Source organism: Platichthys flesus, chromosome 13 (genome assembly GCF_949316205.1).
Source record: "Platichthys flesus chromosome 13, fPlaFle2.1, whole genome shotgun sequence".
Taxonomy (NCBI): domain Eukaryota; kingdom Metazoa; phylum Chordata; class Actinopteri; order Pleuronectiformes; family Pleuronectidae; genus Platichthys; species Platichthys flesus.
This window is the reverse complement of record NC_084957.1, coordinates 4,128,243-4,139,918: the sequence shown is the minus strand read 5'-3', so window position 1 is coordinate 4,139,918 and position 11,676 is coordinate 4,128,243. Positions and strand designations below refer to the sequence as shown.

The following is an 11,676-nucleotide window of genomic DNA, read 5'->3' as shown; positions in this document are numbered from 1 at the left end:
CGATCACCGTGTTGTTCAGGCCTCAGACACCCCAAGTGTCATTGTTCGTGGAATACCGATAAATGCTTTTGCAGCTGCTGCTGTCCCCTAAAAATACTGGCTGCCTCGATGACAGCAGTGAAGATAAGTCCGGCACTTCCATTCACTTGCCAGCAGAGGCTAAAGATAGTTCAGGTGGCAGTGTGTGTGTGTGTGTGGGGGGGGCTTTGCAATAAAAATCCAAGGAAAAGAGCAAGCGTCCGGGGCGAAGTTTAAAAAAACTGCGCGTAGGATTATTCATTGGAAGTGTACGTGCGCACGGAAGCCCAAAATGGTGAACGTGAAAAAATGTTCAGATTTATAAAATTGTGCACCTGAAGGTGATGTTCCCTTAATAAATCACAGTCCTCCTGGAAGCATGCGTACGAGGATCCGCTTCTCTACACGCCCACTTGCAACCATAAATGGTCAATGCAAAGCAGCTCATGAATATTAAATTGTTCTGCTGACCAATCGGGTTCCACGGGGAATCGTTATGAAAAGCAGAAGCCCAGCTTTCTGACAGAGATATGGAGGTGATTGCTGGTGAGCTGGAGGTAAAGACAGTGATAAAATGTCATTAATAAAGACAATACACTGGTAACCTGCTACTACCACAGATGTAGTACCGGCAATATGTATATGTCTATAATGGAATCGTCCAAAACTGCAGGATTATTAAATACAGAGACAGCTGTGATATATTTGATCTATACATTTGTATATTTGTATTGATTAAAAGAGGCCTTACATAGAAAGGAAACCCATTGGACCAATAGGGTTGGACGCTTGACAATGACGTCAACAAACCTACAACGTGTCATTAAGAGACTGCTCGGGAAGTGCTGCTGAAACCTCAGAATCTGATGAGTGACGTTAAACCGGAGATTGAGATGCAAATGAAAGAAAGTTATTATCTGTTGTTCAAATTGTCCAATTTATCAAATATATCTTCCATCAGTTCACAGTTTGTGTTTGTTTTAGTGACACTTACAATGAGGATAATATTGAAGTTTAAAACAAGGTTTAAAGAATAATAATGTAATAATTATTACATAAAATTAAACTGTGATTTAGAAGAAAGTCAAAGAGACAATCTTTAAAGTCTGTGTGGTTCTCTTCACCACAGAAAAGACTGAATTTCCTAATCTAAACTTTTCAACGTCCTGATACTTATGATAATGTGGTGCTGATGAGCCAAGATATTAAGTATTTATTTGTAGAATCTTAAATAAAGTACATTATGTCACATATTCCTAACGTAGGCAACAGGCTGATCTTCTGATGTTCCCTTCTAAATTATTTTAATAATATTATTACTCTCCTCCTGTCGCACACTGACGGTTAAATCAATTTTGGAATCCACCAGCCACAGTGGCAGGTAAAATAAAAGTTAATTTCCCATAGATATATACCATATCTGATCCTGTGCCTTGTGAAAATGAGATTGGCCAGCACGTGGACTCGGTTTTTCCAGTGTGTGAGGCTGGAGTGTGATTGTGAGACTTGGCCTCAGCATTGGCTGCAGTGTCTCTTCAGCTGTTTGCCGGCTCCACAGTCCCTCCTCCCTGATTTCAGCTGTTGGACGTAATCTGATATACGTCAGAGCCCTGTAGCCGGTTATGAAATGCTTTGTGCGTACAACTGAGGAGCAACAGTTGTTCTGTTATCACAACTCAGATTTTCCGACCCGAGAAAATCAATTTGGAGAAACGTTGTTGACTGTTTCACAGAATTCACAAGTTCACAAAAAGCTTCAGCTTAATAAACAGGTTTCTTGTTTACAGACGTCACTGAGTCCACATACACAGCCACTTTCACTGTAACACATTAAAGTTATATTTATTCTTTTCCCTCAGGATTTAAATACGGACATATGTACTGCTCATGGTGAGAGTCTGGGTCTGTGGGCAAATCTGCATCTGTGTTGTGATTCGACTGATTTGATCTGGACCAGTAATTCTGACCAGTACAACGACTCCTGCTAGTTGTAACATAAAAATTAATTATTAATCCTTAATCTGTGATTTGTGAGACTCTAAACTTGTGAAAAAGACTCATATGAAATATCAACAAAGGTAAATAGATTTTTTCAAAAGATGTGAGTTGCCGTTAATGCTCAACAAACCTGTTATGAGTAGATTTCATCTCCTATTCCAGATCACTTCGACTTTAACAAAACTAAGCCCGTGACATCCTGTTTTTAAACCATCATTACATCACTGTGGCCCAAACCCGGTTGGATTTCAGTAAATCCTCGTCCTTTCTTCAGAACCAGTCTGAAGTGAATTGCAGCTGTGCACACATGACAGTGACGTGTTTCTCTTGACTGTGCTGCAGCGCTACACGACCTGTCAGTATGAGGTTAAGCCTTTGCCCACAGCAGCACTCATTTGCCAACATCGCCAAAAAGTGACGACATTTATCTTCAGGCTTTTATTTAACTGCACAGAATGAGTCATTTCATGGCAAAGCTATTTCCGCTTTTATTGTTCCCGGTAGCTCTGGCCCAGCAACGTGTTGATTGGGCCTTTTGCCGTTTCTCATAATGAACAATGGCCTGGACTGAGTTCGCCTTTGAGCTTATAGATTTATTGGCGTGTATGTGTGTGTGACATCCGTGATAAGGTGAAGTCAAGTATTCATTACACATTATGACCTATGAGATTAAATGAAAGTTTAAATAAGAAAGACTTTGAATGTGCTATAACCATAAATATAAAAATACAAGTGTGTGTATCGGACAGAGCATTTTATATAATGAGTTGCATATTTAACTACAAATAATTAGAGATATTAGACACAAATTGTCTGTGTAATTCAAAAAGCATAAAGTTATATCAAATAAAAACAAAATTCAAACAAATAAACATGTTTTCTATAAAATGTGGATTTATTTTCTACAGTTTATATCTTGCTCATTTGTTACATATTACTCTGTAATTGTCAGAGAATTTCGAAAACTACATTGCAAAGAAATTCTCTGTATTGAGTTGACATCCAAATATCAACCCTGGATATTATCATTGTCAAAATTAGAGGATAAAAAAAATGTTATTACAAGGTTTTTGAAATAATAAAACTGCCAAAAACCTTGGTGCTTAACCCTTTGATATATTGGGAAAACACTGAGGTTAAATTACTTATAATCCATAAACCAGGACAACTAGGGTATGATGAGATGAAACCTCAAGCTTGGATTTAACAAAAGCCCAAACCGAACCTGTTTTCCTATTTATCTGAAACTATCTGATATTTAAATTACGTTTTAATCTAGTAGCTGTTAGTTCTTTGAGGAAACCAGCTCAAAAGGTCTTTGTTTACTTATTTCCACTTAGAATGGACATCAAATTTAGTAAGAAACAGAAATAGACACATGACAGATTGTTCTCTTCCATGTGATTATGTCAAACAATCCTGAAAAAGGACGGAAGCTACTACTCTGACACTTTGCTTATGACGAATGATGACGACTGAAGTTGTGTTTTCATCGCAGAGCTGCAGGACACACAGCCTCTTTGTGGACGGTCCCACTTCGCTCCCTGTGAGGCTCCACAGCCACACATCCAACAGAGAGTTGTGTCTTTCTGTTCCCTGACACTGGAATGTGAGTCGTTCCCCGAGCCGTGGACGTGTTCAGACAGTAGCCTGCAGGCCCACAGATAGAGCCACTAATACAGCACGGTCTTGTAATGCTGGAGGACTGCACCCAACGCTGCTTTACCTGCGATGACAAACATGCTCCAACAACATGAAAGCAGATGGCAGCAGAACCTGGAGCCAGTTGAAAAACAGTTCATCCAAACTGATGAAGTCATGATCTGGTAACTTTGTAGAATCCCTGGAAAGATGAAGACATGCTGCTGCAGCCAGATGCATCGATAGGTTTTGACTTGTGTGTGTAAGTGGAGACAACACAACTTCTCTGAGTGATTTAATATACAGTATATTTCATCTTGCTTTATGTATCTGACACATTTCTGTATCTGAAACAACAAGCAGACAATGATCTGCCCGGAAGGTAACAAACTAAGTTTTCACATCTCAACAAATTCAACAAAGAAAATAAAAATGTAACGAGGAGAACAATCCAGCACGTCACACAGCAAAAACCAAACTCTACCAACAGTATTTACGTCAGGCAGACAGCAGGAGATTAATGGATAGTTCAGGACCCCAAGCAAGTGGTCCCTCTGCAGGGCCTGAAAAGAAAACCAACTGTACCCTCTGGTGGCCATCTTCTGAAAGTGCAGGATGCCCAAACTTAGCTCACAGCCAAATCAAATACCAATATGATTGATTTCTCTCCAGTTTCATCATCATCAGAGCTGAGGGTGAAGGTGCAGCTCATATTAATATCGCTTGTCACATAATATTACTTCTTTAATTAAGCTCATGTTCCAAAGCATCTTCTCAAGTTTTAAGATCCATCTCAGAATGTTTTCAAAACAATAACAGAGACATTTTTTAAATGATTCGCACAATGTAGGTTTGATGTGAAATCACGTGGAGCTACTATGACCAAACATTCTAACCATACAGAACTTACATTTGAGGAATGAAATGATAAAACCTGGATATTCCTCAGGTAGGTCTCACCTCCCTCTTACCTCTGAGCGACACAAACCAAAGCAAACACGTCTCTCACTGAGACTTCATGGGCTCATTGTCCCGCTGAGTCCTGTGAGACGTGAGGCGGCTGCAGCTGGAGAGGCTGCGGTGACAGAGTCAACACAACATGAATGAATCAGATCCTCCGGGGGAACAACTTCAGTTTGCACAACTCAAGCTGCAGTTTTTCATCTTTTCACATCCACTCCAGGTAAAGTCCACACAGGGTCTGTCAGAGAGGACACGCAACAATAATAACTACAATAAGAATATTAATAACAACAATACTTATTATTATCATTATTATTATATATATTAGTAGTATTCCTTTGTTTAAAACATCCCTTGGTCAGTTATCTTGTATATTGTTGAATGGAAATATAGATTTAATAGACTCCTTTCATTGCCCACCTACAAAAAGAGAATAAGAAATACTATTTCAAAACACATGCTCATAATAATGAGCTCTTCTACAATCTGTTATTCATACTTTATTCCCCTCCTTACTAATATTAAATGTTTTCTTTATATGAAGTTTATCAGGGATTTGTATTGTTTTGTGTTGTTGTCTTTACTTTACTGGTGGGGTTTTCAGTAATAAGTGGTTTCTACCACTAATCCCACACTTCCTGTTACATGTCATGTATGTATTCAGTATTTAGTTTGTGTTGGATAAACAATGTTCATATTGATATTAGAAGAATATTATATGGCTTTTTATTTTTGATTATCATCAGTAATAGAAGTAGGAATCATATCTTATCAGTGCCATTATTATTCATATTATTGTGTATTTTCAAATTGTATCTTCATCACAGCATAGTGTGTATTTATTTATTTACTTTTCTGGGTGGGGGGGGGGGGGGGGGGGGGGGCTGGGGGCTGACACGTGTCCCTGAACTCAAATTGCAGGTTGACAGACTTTGGAGTTGGTTCCCTTCTAGGACCTGGCGGAAGTCCCCGCTGTGCGCCCCTTGTCTCACCCCCCCCCCCCTCTCATGCTCTCTCTCTCTCTCATGCTCTCTCTCTCTCTCTCTCACTCCTCCTCTCTGTCTCCAGTGGAGCTGCCGTGTCTCCATCAGCTGTTCAGGCATCGTGCTGCAGCGGTGCTGGACACTCTCTTCCGCCCCAAGTTCGATACCCGGGAAAGAAGCAGAAGAAAATCAACATGAGGTACTTGTAATGGAACTTTTCTCCCCCCCCCCCGTGTGGCCCGGTGCAGTGAGCGGAGTTGTGGATGTGAGAGTTTGTGTGCTCTGGTTCCTCTGCAGGTGTTGTCCGTGGCTGCAGCGCCTCGTCGGTTGCGTCCTCCTCCTCGTCAGTCCAGCGGCGTCGCAGTGGCCAGGTGAGAGAAACACAGGAGCAGGGATGTCAGGGGCTCTGGTGACACGTTCACAGCCCAACACGCCTGTCTGTAGTCCTCACTGTCTGTGGTGGAGGGAAATATCAAAATGCTGGTTTTCACTGGTTTAATATCCTTTTGGGATCTGGCTGGAGTTCATCAGCCTTTGGGGGTCTGCTGTTTATTCTTATTTACGTCCCTTCATTTACTTGTAAAGTTCCAGGAAGTTTTACAAACTTTATAAAGTTGTCACGTCTCTGTCATGATGCTGAGTTGCTGCTGTGGGTTGACGCCTGCCCCTTGCTTCACATTAGTTCCCTGACACATCGAGGACTCTGCAGCTTCAACCTGTTTTTCGAAACACTTGTTGAGTAAAGTTTCACGGCTGCTGCTGTAAAGCCGTGATGAGCCGCAGTCAGGATCCAGCTTCAGCAGGTTGCCGGTCTCAGAAGGTCAAAGTTGAGAGCGTTTACAGGTTTTATCCTTCGAGTCCAAAGTCCACAGTGTTCAGAAACACACACCGTGTCTGTGACTTTACTCTGTGTCTGACCAGAGACGTATGCACCCCCCCCACCCAACCATGTAATGACCTGTTAACTCTAACCACACAAGCCGAATTGCCTACTAGTCTCTTTCCAGATGTTATACAGTGCACCTGAGCAGGAGGCAGTGGCCCATCTGCAACAGTGTCGGAGGGCGACAGGAGCCACTGAATGAGAAAAACCTCTCTTGTGGTCCTGAATAATTTATCTGTGAAGCTCAGAGACGTCCCACGTTTCATTTAGTCCCCGTGCAGCTGGAGAGAAGTGTGGCTGTCAGGTGATATCGAGAGGAAACTGAGAGGATGTCCATTAATATTTGATCGCTAATGGAGGGAAACTTTGATGAACTTTGTGTGTCAAATTGACTCGTATATCTTCATTTATAGTGCATCGCATCTCATAGTGAAGCAGGTTTGATTACACATTGTTTTTAGGGTAAACCATCTTCAAGTGAACTCTCCGACAGTGTGACATTCTCACAGGAATGCTGTGCTGCCTGTGTGTGTCCCGGCTGAAAGGGCCTGTCGCTCAGTCTCAGGAGCTCTGCCTTTGGTCGCCCGCGACATGCTTGAATTAGGTCCGATTCATTCCCCAGTCCCTGACTGGGTCAGGAATCCCTATTGTCATGTGATCTTTGACATGCACCCAGCGTGGTTTCTGCCTGAAGGGAGGGGGGGCGAGGTGGGGGGAGGGGAGTGGCTGTAAGGGGACACCCCGCTGTGCTATTTAATGGCTGAATTAGATGCCACATTAAAAATCACAGCTGGTTTGAGGGTTTCTCCTTTTCAGAGTCGGCCAGGAGGACATGAAAGCCATTTGAAACATTACACATCAGGGATGAATGGAACTGGCTGTGCTGGGAAGTGTTAACAAAATTATAACATTTAGATTTTGTCATAATATATTTTATTAAATGGCAAAGCTCCTTAAAAGTTATTCTGAGCTTTGATTGGTGAAACTGTTGTTGGAGTAACATGTGCTGGAGCAGTTTGACATATTTTCATTTTGTCTTCTAGTTTTTCTTGGACAGCTGTTTCAATTGATTCATAGCTGGAATTAAAATAAAATAAAACTCTTTTAAAGTTTCTTCTGGCCAAAATAAATGTGCTAAACTTACACCCTGTTGAAATAATTGAGTGGCTTTTATTGAAATGGAAGATGTCTTGTTAGATGTTGAAATTATATTGATAGACTTAAAATAGACACTATGATGAACAGTGGATATGCACTGACACACACATTTCTTATTAAGTGGCTTTAACAAATGATAATAGATGCTAACATCTTATGCATCTTGTATATGCGCTGACATATTTTTTAAAGCATATACAAATGCAAGCTCATATGAGGTCAGTTACATAAAATGTGCAAGTACAGCAATTCCTAGAATTCATGTGATTCTGCACGTCGTGTTACTTCATAAGTAATAGAGAGTCCACGGAGGATTACTGATTGATGTCCACTCATTCATCTAAAAGTTCTTCACCTCAAGAATAAAAGCTTCCTCTGCTGCCCATGCATCGGGCCTCAGCCGGGATCATAGTGGCTCTTAAATGAAATAAATGGAGCGACTGTGCCGAGGTTCTGTTGACTCAGTGAACCTTGTGATGTCTAATCCCGGGATTTTCTCGTCAGTAAACCTCCTTATTCATGATCGACATTTCTGCCGCTTTCCCATTAGGTCTGTAGGTTCCATCCAGCGTTAGCTTTGTCATGTTGTGTCAGCCACCGGCATTCACACAGACCATTTAACCTCCGCCGGGGAGATGTTTACGTCTTGGACTGGGGGAGACGGGGCTCTGCTCTGCGACTTCCAGTGTAAGCTTACGGGTTCGTGTGAGGTTGCGGGGGGGGGGGGGGGGTCATCCAGAATGTCAAGTGGACGTCTGGATGTCCGTGTCTGGCTCCCTGTTGCTTCTGCATGTTCAAAAAAACTCCACTCAAGCAGCTGATGCTTCCCTTTGTGCCTTTATGCTCTTACATGAGCCACTTTGTCAACTGTCAGTCATCCAGTCACACGTCAGGGACCAGGTCACTGATGATATCGGTCAGAAGTCTCAGTAATGGACTGGATGGGCCTTTCAGAGTTGCATGCGATGCTTAGCTTTAAAAACATCTGAGAGTTAACATGTGGCTGTTTCTTTAGTTTCATAAAGACAATCAAAACAATGTTTACAAGCTCCTTTCGAGCAGAGGCTGCTTGTGTGTCTCTGAAAACTCATCCAGCGTAACTGGACCTGTCTCTTAACACAGCACCGCTGTCAAAGCCCCGGGACAGAGACAAGTGAGACACACGAGGGGGGAGGCTGAAAAAGGAAATGTAGATTTGGTAAAGTTTACTTCAATGTTGATGTGTTTTTGTACAAAACTCACGGTGGTCACATCCTGCTTTGATTACTCAGGCCGACCCATCTGGAGCCTGCAGTGAATCTAGACAGTTGTGTATCTGTGCTGGATGTGGAAGAACCAGGCACCCTGCTTGAATTAGTCTGCATGCGCACATCAGCATTTTCTAAATTTCTCACTGTCTGTGAAAAACATTTTGTGTTTCGTCAACTTTTTAAGGCATTTTAGACAATTTATTTTTGTGTATTACCTTCATTCTCATGATCACTCTCTCATATTTATCACAATTTATTTTTAAGAACCCCTACGCCCACCAAAAGACAATCATACCAACTTGAATGCAAATCCCCCTTTAATTGGATCAAGCTGCATCAAACTTCAACATGCTGATGGTATCAGTCGTCTAAAGTTTCATCAAGATCCATGAATTATTCCCTAGGAGATCAGTGAAAATGTCCAAAAAAGTACTTGATGTTCCTCCATCTGATCTCGAGCCGCACCAACAATCTATCAATAATCTGTTCTTCAGCTACTGAGTTCACGGTTGCATCATTATGTGGTAAAGAGCATTAGGCCAAATTCCCGAGACCAACCTTAAATTCAGCAGATACCAAGTTAAACTGAAAGAATGCTTGTTTGACTAAAGGCAGATGGAAGTAACTGGACGGTAGCTGAGGTGAAACCTGTGGAGTGAGCAGAGAAACATCCTTCCACAGGCAGAAAAGTGACCTGATAAATAAATCTAATATTGATTATTGATAAGATACAGATTCGACAGCATTGCCATATGTACAGTGTTCAGTTCTGGATCCCCTTCGTGTTTTCCGGCCTCCTCTTGAACACAGCTGACAGCTGTTATCAGTATTTTTATGTGCTCCGGCTGCTCAGCGTTTCAGGTGCTCTCTCATGCCGGCCCCCCGATGTCAAAATGCCGGGTTTGTCGGAGGCAAAATACAGAGGGACACCGTAATTGCTACTTGTGCTCCGAGAGGAGAGGACTTGTAGGGCCACTTGCTCTGCACACCCAACCATCTCCCCTGCTAATGGCACACTGAGTGGCCTCTTAGCTCTCAGCACCTCTTTCCTGTTTGTGGTGAAACCCTTTACTTATTTGCTTGTCTTTCCCAGCTCTCTTGAAGGTGTGAGGCCGCGCTCTGCAAATAACAGGACTTTACAGCACGGGCAGGTTTTTGTTTCAAACAACCGAGCATCAAGCAAAATGGAAAAAGCATATACATTACCAACTTTCTCAAGTGACCCTCCCACATCTAGAGTTGGTTATTTGAAGGTTCTTTGGAAATGTGTTTGCTTCAGAAAAGGTTTTCCTCAGCTTTTCCACAAATTGCATTTATGAGGATTGAAAGCGTGACTTTTTCATGCAGCATAAAAGACAACAAGATTACATCTGCCATGGGTTGACATACAGTAACAACAGTATTGCTGCTATTATGTAAGAAATGCTGTGTTCTAAACCTGATGACCTCTCAAACTACCCTGGAGAAGGGGCGTTCAGCTCCTTTAGAGAGCTTTAGAGTGGAGGGCAGGCTCACATCTACTGCTCTGGGGTCAGTTTGTCGGCGCTGTACGCTGCTTTCAGAGGGGGAACACTGGGTTTCCATGGCCACCAGGTGCAGATTTTTCCACCACAAAGCTGCATTTGGCCGTCGCAAAGGAAACCGGATCCATCGACCTGGCACTTTGTCTCAGTCCCCGGCTTTAGGCAGTGATCGCTCGTTCTTCTACTGACAGTCTGCTGAACGCAGGGAGACATGAAACTAGAGACCCCCCCCCCCCCCACCACCACCACCACCACCACCACCAACACCATCACCTCCACCCATTTACATTCTCTTGTCCTAAAGAAATCTATACCAACTGCTTTTCACTCTCTATGAACTGGGACTGGGTTCAGAGTGGCCGAGGCTGCCTCATTTCTGATGGGATGTGATCCCCCCCCCATATGTTGTTTTCAGGTAACCCTGCAGACTCTAACCTGGAATAAGCATGTATTAGCTGTCAGACTTGAGCACTGTTGATACAAGCCCAAGCTACCACCCAATGCGTTTCTTCTTTTTAATGAATGAATAGACCATTCAGCATTTCACGAGGCCCCTCTTGGGAATGTCATTGTGTGTTTCAAACCTCACTTGCCGTTATAGTCCTCTTTTTTTTTTAGCTCTCCATGTCTTCTTATCTTTCGATTGACTCTCGTGACGCGCCGGGCCGCCTTTTCTAAGGCATCCTTGAATTCCACTCATTCACCCGTCCTTCAAGAGCTGCCATGTCTGTAGGCAACACTCTTTTTAACCCTCTCTCTCAAATCTCACACCATGGGGGTGTGAGCTGAGGAGAATCCCTTGGGACGGGGAGATTACCATCAAGTGGAGAGCTCCTGTGACAAAAGAGGGATTTGCTGAGTCCTGTACCTCTGTCCTCCACTTTTGTATGGTCCAGCTGGAAGTGGGACTCGAGGGGATTCGAGGCGAGGGATGGAATTCGATGACATGATCTGTCCTCACTGTTCCTGTCAGAAACGGAGACAGGGACTTTTCGGATCTCGTCGCTATTGGTGTAAAGTTGTGTAATAAAACCGAGAAAAAGGAAGAACAATGGTTTGTGTTGTCCTTCGCTGAGCCTGCCAGTGTTTTTACTCTGAAGTTAAGTGCCTCACGTCACCAACTTTCATACATTGGAGACAATCTCTTTTAAAGACGTGCCATTATCTGCTTTTGTGTAAACGTCCTCGCTTGACGCAGCAGTGAGACGCAGGACTTCGGGTCTTGTTGGATCATGTGCTGAGCCCCGGATTTGTGCAAA

The 11,676-nt window shown here is 42.8% G+C and overlaps 1 protein-coding gene across 1 annotated transcript in view; it reads left to right on the top strand.

Moving 5' to 3' along the window:
* Positions 1–5,688: 5,688 nt before the first annotated feature.
* The window catches only part of col18a1a (collagen type XVIII alpha 1 chain a), a 63,119-nt gene continuing 57,131 nt past the window's right edge, over positions 5,689–11,676 (top strand). The window contains exons 1-2 of the mRNA XM_062402678.1: positions 5,689–5,802; positions 5,901–5,974. Of these exons, the coding sequence (XP_062258662.1) occupies positions 5,798–5,802; positions 5,901–5,974 (79 nt within the window). The 5' untranslated portion in view covers positions 5,689–5,797. The remainder of the gene's footprint in view (positions 5,803–5,900; positions 5,975–11,676) is intronic.